Here is a 24646-nt window from a genome sequence, read left to right on the forward strand (position 1 = left end):
AACTGAAGGGCGGGGTGAGCAGAGGTTCATATCATTTAAAGGGCCAGGTACTGATATCGCTTGCTGAGAACAGAGGCATTTTTTTACCAGATAAAATTAGTGTTTTTTTACACTACCATAGAGAATTTTTAATCAAAGTATAGTACAAACTTTTTATTAGGACCCTAAAGCATCATATTAACTTGTGGAAAATGGGCATCCGATGACCCCTTTAACAAAAGTTGACTGATAAATTTTTTTAATTTTTTTTTTAATTTTTGACAGCATCCTCATTTGCAGCATTTTTACACAAGTGCTCAACAGTACTGTAGCATTTTATTTTTGTCTGATACTTACCCAGCATGTTGAGAGTACCAATAGTATTAGTTTTCAGTGTCTTGATAGGGTTGTACATATAGTTGGGTGGCGACGCAGGTGAGGCCAAATGATATATCTGGTCAACTGAGAAAAGAGGGGAACAAAAAACAAAGTGAAAAGTGAGAGGGGAAACTGTTTATTGAGCATTTTTCCATTAAGCACCAATCCTCTTGCCAGAGGACAGATTGGACAGACACAAATCAAACACACGTCCATTTACACCAATTTAAACACTGTCCAACTGCACAATGATTACAGATACTGAATTAGGCCTGAAGCAAATCCAAAACAACAGCCTAAATAGATGGTAACCATCTGCCCATTCATATGCCCAACCGAATGAGCAGTCTTTTTAATGCAAATGATTGTTTCAGGGGTATTATCGCTAAAGACAGTTAATGCAAGACCTTAATCATTCCCTGAATCTATAATCAGTCTCCAAAGTTGTTCAATGTTTTACTCTTTCAAGAGAAACTTCTGAGCATTTAAAATGCTATCAACGTTCATCCCCCGGACCAATGCTACGGATATATCATTATTTTGCACACACACATAAGGCAAGAAGGTCATGTTCAACAATATCTGCCATTCTCATCACTATTATTCAATGCTTTATCTATATATAGTCTGACGTACAGAAAGATGAATATAAGTAACGGAGGATATGACTCAGACAGACGAAGCATAGGTGAGTCAATCTAATAGATGCAGAACAATTACAATAAATGGACGAGTTCTTATTCACCCAGCCCAACCTAGATGCAATGATAGGCAGGGATCAATTAAAAAGAGCTCAGGAAGAAGATGAGTCAAAAGAGTAGCTCACTGAGGTTGAATAGGAATGAAAAATCAAAGTGCGGAGACATGATGGTGCTATGCTTTAGTTGGCATGGAGGAGCAAAGCAAGAATTCTTTAAGGAGCCTTCAAACTCACTTTCAAACTTTCAGGCCAAGGACTCATTGGTAGAGAGAGACAAAACAGCGACCGTTATATACTGTATGATTTTTTGCCTGCCCTATCATGTGTGTATAGCACCATATTAATGTATTTGCATAATTTATTATGTTTTAAAGTATAGTTTAGGCTTTAAAGCTTTAAATCATAAGCTATTAAAATGATCATAAATGAGTATTTTTCTTGTAAATTAAATATCAAACATAGCAGTTAAGAACAACACGGTTTTATTACAAATGTTTTATGAATCTGGCCCCTGGTCTACCCAAATATAGCATTAGCTGAAGATATATTAAGCAACCCAAAATCTACAGAAAGTAAGATAGTATGTCACAAAAGTGAGTACACCCCTCACATTTCAGCAACCATTTTAGTATATCTTCTTAAGAGACAATATTATAGAAATGAAACTTGGATATATTTCAGAGTAGTCAATGTGCAGCTTGTAAAGCAGTATAGATTTATTGTCCCCTGAAAATTACTAAATGACTCAAAATAAAGCCATTATTGTCAAAATAGTTGGCAACTAAGGTGAGTAAACTCTAAGTGAACTTGTGTCAATATATTGTGTTTGCACCATTGTTATCTGGCACTGCCTTAATCATCTTGGGCGTGGAAATGACCAGAGCTGTACAGGCTGTTGATGGGATCCTCTTCCACTCCTCACAGAGCTGCTGGACATTAGACACATGGTGCTTCTCCACCTTATGCTTGCGGATGCAGCACAGGTGCTTAATAGTGTTCAGGTCTGGAGACATACTTGGCCACCTCATCACCTTCAGCTTCCTCAGCAAGGCAGTTGTCATCTTGGTGGTGTGTTTGGGAACGTTATCATGTTGGAAAAATGCCCTTTGGCCTAGTTTCTGGAGGGAAGGCATCATGTTCTGCTTCAGAATATACAGTACATAATTGAATCATCCATGTTTCCGTCAATGAACTGCAGCTCCCCAGTACCAGCAGCACTCATGCAGCCCCAGACCATGATGCTACCACCACCACTGCTTGACTGCAGGCAAGACACAATTTCCTAACCAGGGCATCATCACACATGCTGGACACCATCTGAGCCAAACAAGTTTATCTTATAGTCTCATCTGACCACAGGGCATGGTAGTAATGGGCGATATAAACGATATGCGATATAAACGATACAAAATTGGCCTACGATAGAGATTCTAATTCTATTGCACTATCGCGATAATGCATGTTTGATGACGCAATCTACCCACGAAATTTACAGTAACGAGCTGCAGCCGGCTGCAACGCATCATCTTGAATAAACATGGCTGAAAGCGTCAGCGAAACAGAGGAGCTCGTGAAAAAGACTGGTGCAACCAGTACCGCCGCTCCATATACGCAGACTAGGCTTGTAAACACACGTGATGACGCGCAGCATCTGCGCCGCAACGCGCTCTCACCTCTGTTTACGGCTGCCTATTTGGCCAAAAATGATGATAATAATTGATGAACAATATGCCTGGTCCTGGAAAGAGACATCAACACTCCGGCGCCGAGAAACGAAAGAAAAAAAAAAGCCCAAGATGAAGCCCGTGCATCACTTTCAGGTACTTTCATAATCCTGTGAAACTTTATATTATTCTGTCGACATTAATAATGTGTTTTAATGTCGGTAATAAGTTCACGACTAACGCATCTTTCTTAATATGAATACAGGCAGATCTAAGTAAACAAAATGACTTAAAATGCATTATATTAAAACACAATTATGGAAATTATGATTATTGATTAATAATGACCATATAGTGTCATTAAATAACAGTATTAAAATACATAATCTAATACAAAATTAACAGTTTACATTACAATTTTATTAGAAATGCCTGAAAAGGGCACCAAAGGCCTGGTAAATGCAGTTGTTACACTTACATGATGATCAAATTCCTAGTTTAATATTGACCAAACATTTAATTAAAATATCCACATAATCTTTCCTATCATTTCCTCAACTAAAATATGTGGACATCATAACCCTTGTCTGCTTTATTGTCAAATAGCAAAGGCTTTATTATATGAAGAGCTCATTTACGACTTTGCCTCAAGAAAAAGCAGAAGTGTGCCTTTGTAAATTTTGAACTTTGGAAAGCTTCAGCAGATGACAGTGTTGATTTTATTTCAGTTTATTATGGTTTATTTGATTGAGATTTCACAGTTTTAATTGTTTTATTTAAAGTGTAATTTTAGTTTGTATTTTTTGCTGTAGAGCTACAATTGTAATTTATAAATGATACAATTTATTTATGTATTTACTATTTACTTTTATTTGAATAAAGTTCTATTTTGGCCCCTATAGTAGGTGTTTTTTTATTATTTTATTATTACTTCTGTAATATTTGGGGGAGAGGGGACACAAAAGTAAATTTCTGCTTAGGGCACCCATTTGGCCAGCAGCGGCCCTGGGTGCAACATCTGTTATTTGGACGTGGTTTGGCTTTAAGCCGTCCGACGAGCAGCAGCAAAATATACTCTGTAGAGTGTGTGGGGCAAAAGTTCCAGTTAAGAGAGGTAACACGACTAATCTGTTCTACCACTACATTTAGTTTATTTATCTGCAACATTGTGTTGTTTAATTACAGTTTTGCTTTTGCACAATAATTGTTCTCAAAAGGACATGCAACGTTTCTTTATTTCTTTAAAAAAAAAAAAAAAAAAAAATTTGCAGCTTGGCTTTCCTAAGGGTCTATGTAACCTGTTCTGAAATGGTTCTATTATAATTTATATATCGCAATATATATCGTTATCGCAAGAGGCTGCAATGTATATCGCAATATGGATTTTAGGCCATATCGCCCATCCCTAGGGCATGGTTTCAGTAATTCATTCTCTTGGACAGGTTGTCTTCAGCAAACTGTTTGCAGGCTTTCTTGTGAGCCAGCTTCAGATGAGGCTTCCTTCTGGGACGTATGTATGACCCTGACCACTGTAGTGTAACTCGGTTTCAGGGTGTTACTGAACCTCTAATAGCCTTGGCCATCTTTGTGGAGAGCAACAATTTTATTTCTCAAATCCTCTTTGGCATGAGATGCCATGTTGAACATCCAGTGGTTAGTATGAGAGCCTTGTACTGATTTACTGTTTAACTGCTCTAATAAGATACACAACTTGGTATGGTCCTGTCAAGCAGACAAACATAAACATGATGAATAGGACATGTGGCTTTGCATGGGTAAACAACATACTGCTGTTATCACGTAGGGTGTACTCACTTTTGTTGCCAGCTATTTTGACAATTATGGCTGTACTTTGAGTTATTTTCAGAGGACAGTGAATCTATACTGCCATAGAAGCTGCACATTGACAACTATAAAGTATATCCAAGTTTAATTTAAGTATTTATTTAAGTATTGTCCCTTGAAAAGACACACTAAAATGGTTTCTGAAATGTGAGGGGTGTACTCACTTTTGTGAGATACTGTACATTTGTGCTATTTTACCAGCTACTGTACTTGCAGGTTTAAGTGCCTTAAGCAAAACGAATATCTTTCATAGTTTCAATTGTAAACACTGCGACTAGTTTCTTCTCCAGAAGGACTCACTGTGGCAGTCTGTTAACTTCTGGTAACAAAATATCTTGTTTATCCTGACTCATGGAAGCCATCAACAATGTATTAGACGGTCTACTGGCATACTGTCAAAGGCTGAGAGAGACCAAAGTGACTGCTGACACACTATTTACTAATGAACCTTTATCTTACAGTAATTTGATTGGCTTTATTACACTAAATCCAGTGTGATTTAGCATTTAGCATTTCCTTTGACCCACAATCCTTGATAATTTGTATTAATAAAGTCTTAATACAAATGTCATATCTTATAGTCTTAAAAAATAAAGAAAATGAAAGAACAAGATCAAGTTTCTTAAAAAGATTTCAATTAAAAAGGCAATTCAGTACAAAAATACACTAGATAACATTTTTACCATTGTTACCATAACAATTACAATTAACTGTTACCGTTCTGGTTGTGTGTGTTGTGACACACTACTAACCAAAAAATAAAAAATAATCTGTCAGAAAACAAAAGCGCTTTCACATACACCACCTTCAAGAGTATTTTTCCAGTTTAGAGGTCATGCATGTAGTGGGCCTGTTGAGCTAGCTTATGAAGTTGTAACACTGCCAGAAAAGTTCAGAAAAGCTGTGAGATTAATGATTTAAGCACGTACAAGGTTAGAATGCTCTAAATGTAAGAAGTCTGCCTTAAAAAAGTTCAAAAACCATTTATAACTATTTTGTTTTGGCAAATTATTATCCCATTTGATGGTAAGGTTTAAGGTTGGAGCTTTATGTGTACCTTATTTTTTTTTCTAAAAACCATACATTTTGTCACGAATGATAACTCATCTAAAATCACCACCTCATAAAAAATGTTACTTTTAATCCTGAGATTGTGTTGGCAATCCATGCCACTTTGTGGAAGTCAAAAATGATGGTTATCTACTCTGTTTAAATTGGACAAATGCTTAATAATGCGGCCGTTAAAATTTAATTTTCAGCTAATTACATCCCAGAGTTTCTGAAGACTTTATGAAGGTAAAGGTTATTAATTTTTTTCAAAGCTTTTTTAAGACCAAGGGGACACAATACATCAGTGTGCTTTCTAAATCACCTTGGAATTATAAGGTACTATCTGACATTTGTCAAAATTGAGTTATTCACTTTTTTTTTTCTGTGACAACTTATATACATTATGTTATTCAGAAAACAAAAAGGCTATATGGAAGGCAAAAACTCTGAAGCTCAATATCTCTTAACCACTCAGAACACAGAACCTTAAAATTCCAGTTGGCGAAATGTAAATGTCTAGAAAGCACACAATGAGTTGTACTGTATTAGCAACACTACCAGCAGATTTCCATTACTTTTACCAAAAAATAGCCACTAGAACCACTAGAAAAATAGCTCACAACCACTTTTAGCTCTACAAAACTTTTACTGACCACTCTAATCACTGTAAAATGTGCTTGTTTTTCCTCAGTATTGTCGTTTTGTTTTCCAGGAAAAGTCTAAACGTCCTTAAATGAATATACATTTACTTGAGAAGTTAAATGTTGCAAGATAAGGAGTCTTGTTTTGTGAGAAATCAATAAAATGTGACTGATTAAAATAAGAACAAATATCTGTCAATGGGGTGAGACAAAATATGGCCAAAAATGATCACAATAGAAAAACAAATCTGAATAATTTCACAATAACTCTTGTTATAATTTCACAATAACATTTGTTATCGTTTTATATTGCGATAATTATCGTTATCGATTTATCGCTCACTCCTAGCATGTATCTTGATTTAAGGATGTTAAGATATGTGCAGCAGAAAACAAGACAAAAACCATGAGGAAGTAATTTCTTTGCAGTGGATGCAACATTTAATGCAATAACTTTATAAATTCATAAGTTTCTGTTCTCCTTTTCAAGGCCTAAATTTGTGGAACGGCAAATAAAATTAAGAATTTTAAGGATCTTTTTACACCGGCAGACACTGATTACATTTATTGACAGCATTTTAGTGGAGATGAGTGCACATTTGTGATGTGAATAAAAGAAAGTCTCTTTGTTTGTGAACATTTACTGAAAATATTTGCAATTTGTAATTTAATGGCTTTCTTGTGTGAATGTGGCTAATATCGCAGTTGAGTGTGTCACCCTGTACTCATCAGGGGTTGGCCCCGGCTGTTGAGATTTTCCATTACGGAGATAGCAGATATTGTTTTTAACTAGCCGCCCTCTGACTTCTCCTGGTTTGATTAGCAGGAGTGGTGGGAGGTGTGATGCTGCCTGACAAAGAGGGGCAAAAAATACTGTGAGACTCACACCTGAGCCAAAATAATGACCTGAAGCTCCTCTAAGCGCTAACACTTCTAACAATTCATTCAAGCACTCCTTGTTGGGTCTAGTCACAGAAAGCGACTGTCCTCAAACCAGATTGAATTTCTGAAAGCCGATGTTTCAATGCTGGATGTTTCTGTCCATTTCCACCTCTTGAACTCTCAAAACTTTAGGATCTTACAAAGTAAACTGAAGCAAAACTTTTTCTCTTTTTTGACAGTTTTTTCAGTTGCCATAACAATGCTTGTTTGAACAATCCCACCCTAAATAGAAAGACCTTGCAATCAGCAGATGCATTTCACAAACACAAACAGAAATAACTGTAGGTTAGTGACAAGTGCACAAAAGCACAGAGATTTCTTTTAAATCGCATTGTATCTACCTTGTAACTTTGAGGCATTTTGTGCAGCTAAATAAAGCATATATTGGCCATTCTAAAGAACTAGTTCAAAAAAAGGATTATGTGTTCCCTTTTGTCACTACCGAAACATTGATGATGTTTTGGTCGTCACTGTTACGGTCGTGACTATTACGGTTGTGACGATTTTATGGGATAACACTCAAAAAAAGAAGGATGTCATTACCGAAACTCCACCAAATGTTTCTGTGTGACTGTTTTGGTAGAGAGAATTTAATTGGATAACACCCAAAATAACAAGGATGTCACTACTGAAACAATGACGACATGTTTCGGTCGTGACTGTTATGGTAGTGACAATTTTATGGAATGAAACCCAAAAAAACAAGGATGTCACTACCGAAACAATGGCGACATGTTTCGGTCGTGACTGTTTTGGTAGAGACAATTTTTATGGGATAACGCCCAAAAAAAGAAGGATGTCATTACCGAAACTCCACCAAATGTTTCTGTGTGACTGTTTTGGTAGAGAGAATTTAATTGGATAACACCCAAAATAACAAGGATGTCACCACTGATACAGTGACGACATGTTTTGGTTGTGACTGTTATGGTAGTGACAATTTTATGGGATAACACCCAAAAAACAAGGATGTCACTACTGAAACAATGACGACATGTTTCGGTCGTGACTGTTTTGGTAGAGACAATTTTTATGGGATAACGCCCAAAAAAAGAAAGATGTCACTACCGAAACTCCACCAAATGTATCGGTCGTGACTGTTTCGGTAGAGACAATTTTATGGGATAACACCCAAAAAACAAGGATGTCACTACTGAAACAATGACAACATGTTTCGGTCGTGACTGTTTTGGTAGAGACAATTTTTATGGGATAACGCCCCAAAAAAGAAAGATGTCACTACCGAAACTCCACCAAATATTTCGGTCATGACTGTCACAGTAGTGAAAATTTTATGGGATGACACCCAAAAAAACAAGGATGTCACTACCGAAACAATGACATGTTTCGGTCGTGACTGTTACGCTAGTGACAATTTTATGGGATAACACCCAAAGAAAGAAAGATGTCACTACCGAAACTCCATTAAATGTTTCGATCATGACTGTTTCGGTAGAGACAATTTTATAGAAAAACACCCCCGAAAAAAACAAGGATATCATTACAGAAACTCTACCAAATGTTTCGGGTGTGACTGTTTTGGTACAGACAATTTTATGGGATAACACCCAAAAAACAAGGATGTCACTACTGAAACAGTGACGACATGTTTTGGTTGTGACTGTTACGGTCGTGACTGTTACGGTCGTGACTGTTACGGTAGTATGACACCCAAAGAAAAGAAAGATATCACTACTGAAACTCCACCAAATGTTTTGGTCGAGACAATTATTATGAGAAAGATGTCAAAAGAAAGACGTAACTACCGTTAACAGTCACGACCAAAACATCTGGTGGAGTTTCGGTCGTGACATCTTTCTTTTTTTGGGTGGTATCCCATAAAAATGTCACTACAGCAACAGTCATGACCAAACCATGTAGTTTTTGGGTGTTTTCCTACTAAATTGTCTCTTAAACGTTTTTAAATGTGTTTTTTTTGGTTGTTGCCCAGCAGTTTACACCATTTCTGTAGTATGGCTCATACAGCAAAGTTTGCTTTCTATTATTCATTACTTACATCCAGTGTTCACCATTTGTATTTACTTACTCAACAATTTATAATATTCCTCAATCATTTTTATCATAATCACTTTGTCTCCTGCTTTCTGCTCTTGCTCTGCTGATAGTTTGTTCATTGACTTTTGGTATCAGACAAAACTTGCTTACAGATACCTTGTGCTTTGCGGCGAGATCCCTCGCTAAGTGATGAATCCCATGAATGCACCTACCTTCAATATAGAGTGGCTCCACCACATCATGGTTGATCAGCTCAAAGTTCTCATGGCCAATCCAATGCTCTACATTGCGCTTGCGGCCAGTGAAGAAATTATCCACCACTGTCACTTCGTGGCCATCCATCATCAGCTTATCAGTGAGGTGCGAGCCCACGAATCCTGCCCCACCGGTGATCTACCAGAGGAAAGACTGTATATCATTTCACAAGTCAACATTATTGAAGTACACAGAGTCATAAACGACTTGTTATTTACTAAAGGTTAAGAAACATTTTAATAAAATAGCGGTCCCATGGGACTGTCTCACAACATGGGGTTAGATCAGCACAGTGAGTAATCACAAAAACTGAGCAGGGTTCCTACTCCCCACTGTTTTCTCGTTTCCTCATTGATTCTACGCACTTCCAGTCTCAATCATCTGGGTGCAATGTAGCCTCCTCGGAAATAACTATAGTTACTTTACCGTGACACATCAAACTGGTTATGCTTCAAACTGTCAGTGCAACCTTATAAAAGCAGGAGATTTTATTTACTAACACTGCAGTTGAAGGAATAAAGAGGGCACTGATGTGTCAAAGATTGGAAAATGAAACAATGAAACGGCTATAAACTATGATGACCAACTTTAATTTAGACAGATGTACATGTATTATTGAAGCAGTAGACTGTAAAGAACTTCTCACCAAAATCCTCTTTCGGTCCTTCTCGGATAAGAATTTCACAGGCGGATACTTCTGGGTAAAACTGTAATATGAAAGAAACCTTTAAATAAGCATGATTCAATCTACTATATGTCAACAGCACTATATACATAGACATAAGCGCAAATAAATCAATGCTGGTGAAAAATGTTCTTAAGAACTGCATTTTCCTTGCTTCTCTTTCAAAATATTTCAGCACAAATCCACTTGTTAGAATTGAATATGTCAGTATTTGAGAACAGAAACTCAATAATGTTTCAAGAATCCAGTGGGATGAATCTGTGCTTTTGATTTTCTCTTCCAATTATTCTTGAGTTTCTCAGCTCAGGTACTCAAAACAGACAAATGGATTTGTAGATATAGATAACCCCCTGACTTCACTGATAACTTCACCACTGATAATTTCAATTGAGGACACTTTTCTTTAGATAACTCTAATTTTGTGGGTTTTCTATGCGCTCCAGTAAAGCTACATAACATGTTTCAAACGAACAAACAACATGAATTCACCCATCAGAAAAATCTGTACCACTGCCATTCTGAAAAGCTATATTTATAAAATAAGCATTTTTCATTTGCTTTTTTTCTGTAGATCTGATTTTATGTTTGTAGATTTGGTTAATTGCTATACTTGTGCTATACAGTTGATGACATTTAATTCACATCCCCTTTTTAGAATCTGCAAAACTTAATTATTTTACCAAAATAAGAGGGATCATACAAAATGCACGTTACTGTCTATTTAGTACTGGCCTGAATACGATATTTCACATAAAAGATGTGAAAAATCTTCCAGTTTGCACAAATTCTGTTTTTCCAGCATTTTTGAGTAACAATGTATGATTTTGAGATCCATTTTTCACAATGAGGACAACTGAGGGACTCATATGCAACTATTACAGAAGGTTCAAACGCTCACTGATGCTTCAGAAAGAAAAAATAATAATAATTTGAAGATCAGAGTAAATTTGACTTATTCTGTCTTCTGGGAAACATGCAAATATCTTCTGTATCCTCTGAAGGGCAGTACTAAATAAAAAAAAATATTGTATTTAGCCAAAAAAAAGAGAGAAAAATGTACACATCTCCAGTCTGTTCAAAAGTTTTCACCCCCGGCTCATAATGCATTGCGTTTCCTTCTGGAGCATCAACGAGTGTTTGAACTTTCTGAGTATTTTGTGGGACCTGAAGGGTTGAGCTCAACTGTATATTTATTAGTGCTATATGTTGTTCAAACAAGTGTCACTTTCCACTCAACTGCAGAGTGCTGTCTATCCAAATGTTCACTCTTTATCTCAGGTTATCAAAAAAGCAGTATATAAAGTTGTCACTCCCTTTCTGGGCAAAAAAAAAAATCATAAATCCTCCCACCCCCCACCCCCAGAGAAACAGTAAAAAAAGTTATTTCAGGAGCACAGCCCATGCTGATAATGCTGGTGGTGCCTTGTTAAAAAGTGACAAAAGTCTATCCAAGAACTGTTTGTAGTCACTTTGGCCAAACTGCTTTAGCTTTAGTAGAAACAAGATTGATTCCATACTGCCATGACACTTCAGCTTGTTTGATGAATCTTCTAACACAGGTAATTTACACTGAGCATCAAGTAATTTCCTTTGGACCTGGCTGAGGTGCGGTAAAGTGAAGAGAAAGAGAGACTTACAATCTGCAGAGACTTCACATCTCATCATCAAAAAAAAAAAAAAAAAAGGGACTGAGAAAAGATTGTTGAGCAATTTTGATCTCCTCTTGCCATTTCAATTAAAGCTGGCTGTTTTAAAAAGCATGGCACTTTACAAGACAAACTCACAGTGTAATTTCAGGCTGAGAAATATTCTATGCTCAAAACATTTTTATATCCTACATCAAATGATTGCTTGCTTTTTTCCTCACTACAGCAAAACATGTTTATCAAGTGTGGCCACATTCAAAAACAACTAATGTTTTGAAATTTTTGTATTGTATGAAATGATTTTATTATGTGTAATAGACCATGGCATGATTTTAAGGCAAGGTATGAAGTATGAAGTATTTTTAGGTGTAAAAGAAAAGCATACCTAAGCTCAAGTTCCCGTATCTTCTCCCTGAGAGGTGCCACTGCCTGTGAAAAAACAAAGTGAGACATCACAGTAAGAACAGGACAGGATGGGCAAAGAAAAGAGGAAGAAACAAAGAGAACAGGGAAAAAGGCGATCAGAGAGAGATTTATATAGAGTGAGTGGGCTTTATAAATTATGCAGGTGAGAGTGAGACAGTTACAGTCTTCTAAGCAAAACAGAACAGACAAAATGGCAGAAATTTATCTCAACTATCAGCACTCGAATTGATTTACAAATGAATCTAAAAGCAGTCGTTAAGGTCGTGTGAAAAGAAGGCCAAATTTAAATGGGCTTTGGTGAAGGAACAGGAATAGTTGTTAGGTGATTAATCTTTTAGTCATTCTTTAATTAAAGAGATAGTTCACCCAAAAATGACAATCACCCCATGATTTACTCACCCTCAAGCCATCCTGACACAAATATTAGTTTTCACAAAGTTTGCTGCTAAACTGCTTTTAGATCTTTGTTTCAGTTGTTTCTGTGATGTACTGAAATATAATTACAAGCACTTCATACGTTTCAAATGCTATTATCGACAATTACATGACATTTATGCAAAGAGTCAGTATTCGCAGTGTTGGCCCTTCTTTTTCAGGACCTCTGCAATTCGACTGGGCATGCTCTCAATCAACTTCTGGGCCAAATCCTGACTGATAGCAACCCATTCTTTCATAATCACTTCTTGGAGTTTGTCAGAATTAGTGGGTTTTTGTTTGTCCACCCGCCTCTTGAGGATTGACCACAAGTTCTCAATGGGATTGAGATCTGGGGAGTTTCCAGGCCATGGACCCAAAATTTCAACGTTTTGGTCCCCGAGCCACTTAGTTATCACTTTTGCCTTATGGCACGGTGCTCCATCGTGCTGGAAAATGCATTGTTCTTCACCAAACTGTTGTTGGATTGTTGGAAGAAGTTGCTGTTGGAGGGTGTTTTGGTACCATTCTTTATTCATGGCTGTGTTTTTGGGCAAAATTGTGAGTGAGCCCACTCCCTTGGATGAGAAGCAACCCCACACATGAATGGTCTCAGGATGCTTTACTGTTGGCATGACACAGGACTGATGGTAGCGCTCACCTTTTCTTCTCCGGACAAGCCTTTTTCCAGATGCCCCAAACAATCGGAAAGAGGCTTCATCAGAGAATATGACTTTGCCCCAGTCCTCAGCAGTCCATTCGCCATACTTTTTGCAGAAGATCAATCTGTCTCTGATGTTTTTTTTGGAGAGAAGTCGCTTCTTTGCCGCCCTTCTTGACACCAGGCCATCTTCCAAAAGTCTTGGCCTCACTGTGCGTTCAGATGCGCTCACACCTGCCTGCTGCCATTCCTGAGCAAGCTCTGCACTGGTGGCACTCCGATCCCGCAGCTCAATCCTCTTTAGGAGACCATCCTGGCGCTTGCTGGACTTTCTTGGACGCCCTGAAGCATTCTTAACAAGAATTGAACCTCTTTCCTTGAAGTTCTTGATGATCCTATAAATTGTTGATTTAGGTGCAATCTTAGTAGCCACAATATCCTTGCCTGTGAAGCCATTATTATGCAACACAATGATGGCTGCACGCGTTTCTTTGCAGGTCACCATGGTTAACAATGGAAGAACAATGATTTCAAGCATCACCCTCCTTTAAACATGTCAAGTCTGCCATTCTAACCCAATCAGCCTGACATAATGATCTCCAGCCTTGTGCTCATCAACATTCTCTCCTGAGTTAACAAGACGATTACTGAAATGATCTCAGCAGGTCCTTTAATGACAGCAATGAAATGCAGTGGAAAGTTTTTTCGGGATTAAGTTCATTTTCATGGCAAAGAAGGACTATGCAATTCATCTGATCACTCTTCATAACATTTTGGAGTATATGCAGATTGCTATTATAAAAACTTAAGCAGCAACTTTTCCAATTTCCAATATGTATGTAATTCTCAAAACTTTTGGCCACGACTGTATTTGAATTTCTACTTTCAAATGAATACAATCAGTTATAATATAAAAAAGTCCTGGTTCTTTCAAGCTTTATAATGGCAGTGAATGGCTGTTGTTAAGTCCAATAAAGTGCATCCATCCATCATAAAAAGTACTCTACATGACTCCAGGGGGGTTAATAAAATGCCTTCTAAAGTGAATTGATGTGTTTGTATACGAAAAATATCCATATTTAAAACGTACTAACTATGCCTGTATTCGTCAGAAAGAAGAAAGTCATATATACCTGGTATTTTAAGCAAAGCTGTTGATTTAATAGCATACACTATTCATAAATTTGAGGCAAATACAATTTTGTTTTTGAAAGAAGTGCTCACCAATGCTAAATGTACCTGACTGCCAATGTAGACCAACAGTTTTTTCAGAAAGGACTGATGCATGTAATTAACTGTGATTAATTTAATCAGCATATCATATAATGAATCTGAATACTTTTATTGATTTAAGCATGAATCCATAATTATTAATTATGCTCATTAAAGGATTAGTTCACTTTCAGAACAAAAATTTGTAGATAATCATCCCCTTGTCATCCAAGATCTCCATGTTTTCGTTCTTCAGTCGTAAAGAAATTGTGTTTTTTTGAGGAAAATATTTCAGGATATATCTCCATATAATAGATATGTATGGTGCCCCAAAGTTTGAAATTCCAAAATGCAGTTTAAATGCAGCTCCAAATGGATCTAAACGATCCCAGCTGAGGAATAAGGGTCTTATCTAGTGAAACGATCCGATATTTGCTAAACAAATTGACAATTTATAATTCAAAATGCCCAGCCAAGGATAATTGAAGGATAAAAAATGTTTTCCTCAAGAAACATTTCTTTACGATTGAAGAAAGAAAGAAAGAAAGAAAGAAAGAAAGAAAGAAAGAAAGAAAGAAAGAAAGAAAGAAAGAAAGAAAGAAAGAAAGAAAGAAAGAAAGAAAGAAAGAAAGAAAGAAAGAAAGATAGATTTTTTTGTTCTGGAAGTGAACTAATCCTTTATGTATTCCTAACTTTATTAGCATGCCAAATGACAGTCAAATTGACATTTGAACGTAGAATAGCAAGAGTTAAGATCTGGGTCAAAAACCCCCAACCTGTAACTCCTCTTTAAATGAAATATCAAACATCAGGCAGGGGATTAAGACTCCGTCCACACGAAGCCGGTGCGTTCCCTATCCGATCATTTTTTTCCCTCGTTCTAAAAATGTCAGCGTTTCTAAAAGCTATCACAGATGCTGACAAATAAACATCAGTAGGTGTTGACACACTTTGAACTTTAAGGTCAAGCAGATAGGGGAAAGGCGGTTTCTAATGAACTTTCGCAAGGTGATAAGCAGACATTTGGGATCTATAATGAGATGATAGAGATCACAGATGTAGCTTTTAATGTGAATGCACGAGTACAAATACCGGCATGAGTTTAATTAAATAGGTTTTAAACGTGGTATAAAGTACACTTTCTCAAACATGGTGCATGGGAATAACAAACACAACAAATTCAAAATTTAGCAGTCTACACTGTTTTCCATTGGGTTGCTTTAGGTGTTCTGACTGGTTTCTTAGTGGCCCAGGTCTGATTCTTACCAACTTTTTTCAATATTTTTTACCTGTTTTGTCACCCCTTAAGTAGAAATGGTACATTTAAATGCTAAGAAATGGAACAGGTTACTTCACCTTAACAAACCACTTGATTTGATTTATTATTCATGTCTTTAGACCAATTTCAGTGTTTGCAAACACCAAAATTCTGATTATGTTTTTTTGTGCCTGTCTGGTGGAAGAAAATTTGTTTTATAGTAAGCCATGGAATAAAAGAAAAAAATATTTTACTTATAAACTTCTATTTAAAAATTCGGACTTTTTGGGCAATTCTGAGATTATATCTCACAATTCTGATTTAAAAAAAACAATCAACTTATCATTTTTTCAATGACAAACTTGCAATTGTTTAGTTAAACAGAGTTATGAAGTCTGAACTTATCTTATTCTATGAATTCTACTTGTTTCCTTCCACTTGTTATCAGTGTTTTTCTGCCACCACAATGTGCACAGCTGCAAGTAATAGGACCTTTCAGTAAACGGTTCTTAAAAGAACCATTTTGGAGAGCATTTTAAAAATCTAAAAAACCCTTTTCGACGCTAAAAAACCTTTTCTGCATTTGAAAGGTTCCATGGACGTTCAAGGTTCTTTATAGAACCTTTGCCAATAAAGAATCTTTATTTTTAGGAGTGTGGTAGAGGTTGAGTTATGTGGTGTATTTTAAAAGCAACATGAAGAGTTGCACTGTATTGCTGAGTGAATCAGCATAATAATAAAAAATGTTGGATAGTACTTGATCCATCTGGAAGTAATTAGGTAGTGAAAATTGTTTTGGCATTCACTGACAGGTAATAAAAAAGGAAAAATAAGAGGGCTTGGTGACATCAGTACAAAAACAGCATAAAACGTTGCAAATTTAACTTTTTTTTTAATGTCCACCAATTAATCATTCTTTTTTTTAACTTTGTGGTTGTCTTTAGTCATTTTATACTGAATAAAGAAGGCTAAATTCAATTTTAATATATTTTAAAATATACTTTATTTTAAATATTTATATATTATATATTTTATATTTATATATACTTTGTTTTTAATTATTTTTATATACTGAATTTTCAAGAGCTGTTACTCAAAATTTTAATTTATTATTAGAATTATCAATGTTGGAAACATTTCAGCAACAATGTTCCTGCCAAATATTTTTTGGAACCTGTCATTCTTTTTTTTTTAAGGTTCTTTGATTAATAAAGCATTAAAAAGAACAGTATTTATTCAAAATAGTAATCTTTTCTAACAATAGAAGTATTAGCTATCACTTTTGATCAACTTAACACATACTTGGTAATTAAAGGTATTAATTTCTTAAAAAAAAAAATGTACCAACCAAAAACTTTGAAACGTTAGTTTATATTAGGTAGCTTATATGTTACAACAGATTTTAAAGATTTTGAAAAAAGTATCACAGTTTCCAAAATAATATTAAACAGCACAACTGTTTTCAACATTGATAATAAATAAGCATATTAAAATGATTTCTAAAGGATGTGACACTGAATTATGCTAAAAATTCAGCTTTTCATCACAGTAATAAATTACATTTTAAAATATATTCACATAGAAAACTTATTTTACAATGAAACATTATTTTACAATAATGCTGTTTTTTCTGGGTTTTAAGCAACTAATTTGCAGCCTTGAAGAGCTCTTCTTTAAAAAAAAAAAAAACATTAAAAATCGTACTGATCCTGAATTATTGAACGGCAGTGTTATTTAGAGGTGAATACTGTCTAGTACCATAATAGTCCCTCAAAATTAAAAATATTAAAGAAAAATATTAATGAAACAAAATACAGTGTATTCATTTCATTGCTTTAACAAGTTAAACTCTTTGGGTTGAGGATCACAAAGTGACTCTTAAATGCAGAATGCAAGAGTATTAATGCTGCAGGTGTAAAATCAAGCAGCAGGCTTTACATCACACTCAAAATTATTATTTCTTTCCACCTTAATGATGGAATACACAACAGGACTTTTGCTCAGATTTTTGTCCAATTCACATTCTGGCCGAGTCAATGCTAGTTGCCAAAAAGCAGAGCCAGTTCGCTGATTTTGGCCAGGATATCAAAATTTTGAGCCGATTTCAGAACACACATTGTTTTCAGTTGTTTCTGTGTGAAGTTGTTGCATTTGAAACTACTTGAAAGTCTGGTAGTGCGTAATCCTCAGTTTTGATGCCCAAGTTTTTTGTAACAATTTCTGAAGTTGGCAAGTGACTCCGAGTGTTTTGAAATTCTGTTTCGATTTTAAATGTTGTGTGTAGTGTATTCCAGCCTTCACCTGTTTCCCTTTGCAAAACAACAATACCATAACAGACAAAAATGTATAAAATCAATACTTTTAAAAGACCGGACAACATCACACTTGTAGCCAGGACAGCATCACAAGCAGAAAAAAGTATTTGCGGCATCCAAGCAGAGCGTAACAAAGATCAGCACTGCTTGTTACTTGGCCCCTGACTAGGAAACTTAATTGCTTTCAAAGGCATGAGTAATTAAGATTTTAATTATATAGCACTCTTGGGTAGCAGCACAATGTTTCCCAAGAGCTTGAAGTGAGGATATCAGCTGTTAGGTACATATGGTTTCCAGTGAAAATGAGGCAGGTGTTTGACACCAATAAAAATGTGGAAAAGTGAACTAAAAATAGTAAAAAAGAGGTATGTAAAAAGAAAAAAAAAGTCAAAGCTTGAAACTAAACATGAACAGCTTGTGCTTACAAACCTCATCTATTCTCTGCTCAACTTTCATCTCTCCGTGTTCCTGTATAGACCTGTGGGAAACAACAACAGTCGGCTTTATCTCAGCCATACAGATATACAAGCACACACTTGCAAAGCAGAGCTTACTGAAGCACACAATACTCTTCCTCTGCTCAGTCTGGACACATGATGAAGATGCTCACAGTCAAAAGTACCGCATGACAGCAGCTGATCTATACCAAAGCTTGTTTCCATGGCCCAGTGCGTAAAACTAATCTCGGTTTCTGATTAACGCACAGTGCAGCGGTCGTTCACGCAGGGCTTGAACTACATGTGCTTTGATCAGAATCGATGCCTACAGAAAACTTCAAACATCAATTGCCCACAGTATCCAGGGCTTTGCGATTAATCGAAATCGTAATAAAAATCACGATGTGAGCATGTGTATTTCTAAACTGCAGAAAGCATGATTTCTTCACCACCTCTCAGTGTGCAATCATAATGTAATTATATGCCTAAATCTAACTAAATAACAGAAAAGACAACATAGCAGGATTACCTTTAAAGAAGTCCACTTCCAAAACATAAATTTACAGATAATTTACTTACCCCCCCCCCCCCCCTTTTTTTTTCAGTCGATAAGAAATTATGTTTCTTGAGGAAAAAAAAATCAGGAATTATCTCCATATGATGGATGTCAGTGGTGCCCCCAGGTTTGAACTTCCAAAATGCAATTTAAATGGATCTAAACTATCCCAGCCGAGGAAGAAGGGTCTTATCTAGCAAAACGATATATACTTTTAAACCTTAAATGCTCATCCGGTCTAAGTCTAAGTCTGGTCTAAGTCTGCTGAACCGGCCAATACAGTTTGGGTATGTCAAAAAACTCCTATCCATTTTCTTCCCCAACTTCAAAATCTTTCTAAATCACTGCAGAAGTACCGACCCAGTGTTTACAATGTGAACCAGTGTTGTTTTTGACAACCATCTTAGATTTAGCCTTAGTCTTAGTCTTTTGGACTAAAATGCTTATTAGTTTTAGTCCAATTTTAGTCGACGAAAAGTCAAAAAGGTTTTAGTCTAGTTTTAGTCAAAAAAAGGGGAAAAAGTAGTCTTTTAACAAATTAACGTAGGTCAGTAAGTATTTTGCTGTTGGGTAGTGTCACTTATAAGTTCTGAAAATAGCAGATCTATAGTTCAACACAATGTGAGCTTCCGGATCGACTATTTTCACCAATAATTACAATAATGAAGGAATGTTTTAAAACATAAAAGACAAACAAGGATGGAATGCTAAAACGGCTTGCCATACTAGTATGGCAAAGAGTATTTAATGCTAAAACGGCTTGCCACAGCGGCAGATACGTTTTAGGTTTTGATTGGCATGCACAATAAGCAGAAATGTCATGCATTTTAAACGTCTGACGGACCACCCACTAACATTTTCGTCTATTCTCGTCTCGTCAACGAAAAGTCACACACGTCTCGTCATGTTTTAGTCATCAACGAGCCATTTTTATCTCGTCATCGTCTCGTTATCGTCATGAAAAAAAGTGGCGTCAACCAAATGATTTCGTCATCAAGTCAAGTCAAGTCAAATTGTATTTCTATAGCACATTTAAAAACAACAGAGTTGCGCCAAAGTGTTGTACAGAGCTACAGAGTGCAAATAAAAGCTTTTAGAATAGACAAGACAAAATACAATTATAGACACTATTTCACTCGATATAATCCCTTTAATAGATCATATAAAATCAATCCAGAGTGACTTAATTAAAAGCCAAAGAGAATAAATAAGTTTTAAGAGCTGATTTAAAACTGGATAATGACGGGGCAGATCTCACAGCGAAGGGCAAACTGTTCCAGAGTTTAGGTGCCGCAGCAGAGAAGGCCCGACCACCCTTGGTTTTACAGCGAAAGCGTGGGACAGTTGACGAAAACAACACTGATGTGAACATGCAAAGTAGACTAAATGCCCTTTACAAAAAAAAAGGGTAAAACAGCGATGTGGGGGCGATTTTTTGAAGTTGAAGAAGCAAAAGACACGGGACATACCGTAACGATATTGACCGTTTTGAATCTCAAGCTCTCGTCTTGCCGAGCTAGACAAGACAAGCATTTGAGGTTAAAAAGTATATAAACTGTAATTTTTTTTTTGAAAATAACAGATCGGTTCACTAGATAAGACTCTTCTTTCCTCGGCTGTGATCGTTTAGAGCCCTTTGAAGCTGCATTTTGGAAGTTCAAATTCGGGGGCACCATAGAAGTCCATTGTATCGAGAGAAATCCTGAAATTTTTTACTCAAAAACATAATTTCCTTACGACTGAAGAAAGAAAGACATGAACATCTTGGATGACAAGAGGGTGAGTACATTATCTGTAAATTTTTGTTCTGAAAGTGAACAACTCCAGTACCCTTGTAAAAAAAAAAAAAAAAAAAAAAAATATACTAAAATTTGAAATACATATATTTTGTGCTAAGTATACTACAAATACATTTACATATTTATGTGCTTAATAAAAATACCCTGCAAGTGTACTTTCAGTATACTGGTATACTTACTGTGCATTGTGCAATAAAGAAATCATATTAATATAGTTTAATTATAATTTTATATCAGTAAAGTTATATGTCAGTAAATATGTGAAGTATACTGTATTTTAAATTAATTATGGCATAAAGGCAAAAGTATGTGTATGTGTAGTCATCATCAAAAAAAAAAAAAGAAGAAAGAAAACAAATTAGACTAATAGCATTTATTTATTCAAATTTCTATAGATATTGCTATAATAGTGTTACCATGAATTCTTTAGGCTGCAATAGTAATGCCGTGAAAACCTGTTACATCTGTGACAGCCCTAAGAGCAACATAATAAAAGGTCTTCTAATGATGACAGCTTTGGGCAGCCTATCTGAGCAGAATGGCTGCAAATCTGACATCTACTAGTTTTCCTGACATTTACAGGACCGCTGATTTTTTATTTTTTTTTTGCAGTAGACTGTGATAGCAAATTGTCTGAAACATCATCTTTTCTACAAAAAGAAACGAAAATTACCTCATATTTGCGTAGGTTCCCCAGACAGCTAAAAGAAGAAAGAAGAGATAACATCAGTACCAAACCAAGTATAACAAATACAAATTGATTCTCAATAAAATGCTTTTACAGTCATTACCATTACAACTTTATTAATAATATATAGTCAAGCTGTTAGAGCTTAAAGCAGGTAATTATGTTGGTTCAGTTGAAAATGGAAAACATATGTTATCAATTGATAATAGTTTTGAAAAATGAAAGAGGGAAGACAAAAACAAAACAGCTTCTGAGCCAATCTAAAAGAGTTAAAAGCATCAAAGGTTCCAATAAAAACATGCTGCAATTTGACATTGCACACATCAAAATGAACATGGCTCTTGTAAACTCACAGAACATTACGCACAGATTAATGCACAGCTGTTTGCATTTGTACTTTGCATTAATATATTATATTTTTATATATATATATATATATATATATATATATATATATATATATATATATATATATACACATGAGCTTTTGCATTTGCATTCAGTGTTCTTTTGTGGTGTTTATATAAGCAGTTTGATCGCTTACACTACCAGTCAAAAGTTTTTGAACAGTAGGAGTTTTAGTGTTTTTAAAGAAGTCTCTTCTGGTCACTAAGTCTGCATTTATTTGATCCAAAGTACAGTAAAAACAGTAATTTTTTGGAGCAGAAAATCAGAACATTAGAATGTATAATCTATAAAATATAAAATAATTTATAATATAAAAATATATTCAAATAAAAAATAGTTATCTTAAAATACTAAAAATATGTCAAAATTGTACTGTTTTTGCAGTACTTTGGATGAAATAAATGCTGGCTTGGAAAGCAGAAGGAAAACTAAACATACTGATGTAAATAATTAAGAGAAGAACGGGCATCTTATAGTATAAAGATATACCATCTCAAAAGTAATTATGAGACACTGATGAGTTTCTACTATAATCTGACATGATTATTTTAAACCCAGAAGATGAAAATAGTGCAAAGAAGCTTAAAATGAACTGGTTTTCTTCTACAATTTAATTTACCGGGTGCTAACACTGCCAAAAAAAACTGTTAAAAATCTCAGAAAATGTAGTTTAGTGTTTCATGAACCTTTAAATACCTTTAGACATTTAGAAATCCAGTATAAACGGAAAGGTTGAGTGTTAGTTTAATAGTCACTGGTTGGATTCTCGGCTATTATTTATGGGCTGTTACTATAGTACTTATTTAAAAGAATTAAATGAAAGTCCAGACTGCTTTCACTATAAAGCAATATGACTAAACTAAAATAAAAGTTGAATAATATTATAAGGATAAAATACTAATCACAAACGCACACTGTTTCTACCAAGTACCTCTTCAATAAATTGCTGATCAAAGCACACATATGTAGAAAAAATGAATCTGTCTAGGGTACGTGAGGCTGAACATTTATATATAATTCATTACTATGAACATTAATATTGTAAACACAAGCTTTTTACTCTTTAACTAAGATTTTGTGGAATATCATTTCTCTCTAGGCTACACATCGCAAAGACAAACAACTCAGACCTGCCAATACACATCAAAAATGTCAGTAGGATTTGAGTAGGAAAAAATCACCACCATAAATAATACACCATGCTCTCTACACATTGACTCTAGATGAGTATCACCAACGACAGCTTAGTTGAAATGTTGAAGTGTTGAAATGTGAGGTGAACAAAAAAAGAGTATGGTATAAGAAGAATCCAAGGCAAAAGGTGAGTGTGAACAGGAAACCTGATGGAGAGACAATTATGTAAATCCCTCTGTTCCCAATCTGGCCTGTTCTTCCCAGTGGCCTTGTTGCTGTCGCCACAAAAACCTGGGTGCCGCGTGATTTACGGCAGGCTGTTCTGTGGACCATGTCAAGGCAAATATGTGAGGAGAAGCAATTTGATGTGGCCCATTTGAGGGTGACAGAACCAGACACCCAAAGGAATACATTTTTTTTAAAAGTCTCATACAATGAAAGTTGATGGTCCCCAAAAGTGTTCTACAAAATATCTCTGTCATATGTTTGGAACAACACAGGATGCCATATTTTGATTGAACTATCCCTGTTGTCTCTGACAAAAGTCACATATAACACTACGTTGATTTCAACCTTTTGAAATGCAATTTTGTCTGATAAATCAATTCTAGTTTAATCTGAGGAAACTGGCTTTTTTCAGAAACAAAGCTTCTGAAGAGCTCAAGTGAACAGGAAATAGAATAATACAGACTTCAAAACATGCCTTGTTACATCTGGTCAAGTTCTCACAGTTGCAGTGGTTAAATTATTTTTAGTCCTGCCTGTCATGAAAATTGTGTTTTGGGGCAGGTGGGAGGCAACGGTAGACTGGTTTGTCAAGGTCACTCTCTTGGTGAACAACTCTGTTGAGTCCTGGGGCCTCTTTAGGGATCCAACAGAACTGGAGCAGTCATTTCTCAAAGTAGCATTCCCTATGACCCAAATTCATCTATCGGAATTTCTCCATCCTGGTTCTGGGGTCTCCAGTGACTTAAAACTCAAGACTGTGCAATATGTGTAAGTGGTTGCACTTGTGTCTCCAGAGTTTTAACTAAGTATTAACCAAAGCTCACATTAATAAAATATCATGCAAGGACACATTGTGCAGCTTTGAATAATGCTTGCTAAGAAAGCAACGTACAGAACAGTTTACAATATGGTTTTGCCAGAATACATTAAGCAGTAAGGTGATTGTGTCACACTGCACAAACAGAAGTATTACATAAATGTCAATCAACATATTTTTCCACCAAGAAACTTTCAAGAGCCTTTTAGTTCAGACTAAATATACTAGCTCTATGCTGCATGCAAATACAGCAGATTACATGCCCTGAATGTATTTTGTAATGTCGCACAACAGATCATATGCAATGTACTTCAAAATGCATTGAGTAAGAAACTTTTATGAAGAAGCATCTGAATACACCCACATCAAGACTACTGATAATAGTTTTTAATTGTATATGATGTGGTTAGCCCCCTCAATGCATTTCATCATCTGGAAATGATATGAGCCGCTGTGTTTCAGTAAACATGGAAGAGAGAGATCTTCATGCTT

General features: G+C 35.6%; 1 protein-coding gene across 1 annotated transcript in view; it reads right to left on the minus strand.

The window, feature by feature from the left end:
• The window catches only part of uxs1 (UDP-glucuronate decarboxylase 1), a 92759-nt gene that overhangs the window by 50244 nt on the left and 17869 nt on the right, over positions 1-24646 (minus strand). The window contains exons 2-7 of the mRNA XM_073845464.1: positions 21553-21580; positions 18517-18565; positions 12187-12230; positions 10117-10177; positions 9428-9608; positions 337-441 (exon numbers count right to left, since the gene is read on the minus strand). Of these exons, the coding sequence (XP_073701565.1) occupies positions 337-441; positions 9428-9608; positions 10117-10177; positions 12187-12230; positions 18517-18565; positions 21553-21580 (468 nt within the window). The remainder of the gene's footprint in view (positions 1-336; positions 442-9427; positions 9609-10116; positions 10178-12186; positions 12231-18516; positions 18566-21552; positions 21581-24646) is intronic.

This window comes from Garra rufa, chromosome 8, assembly GCF_049309525.1.
Source record: "Garra rufa chromosome 8, GarRuf1.0, whole genome shotgun sequence".
In the NCBI taxonomy this organism is placed as follows: domain Eukaryota; kingdom Metazoa; phylum Chordata; class Actinopteri; order Cypriniformes; family Cyprinidae; genus Garra; species Garra rufa.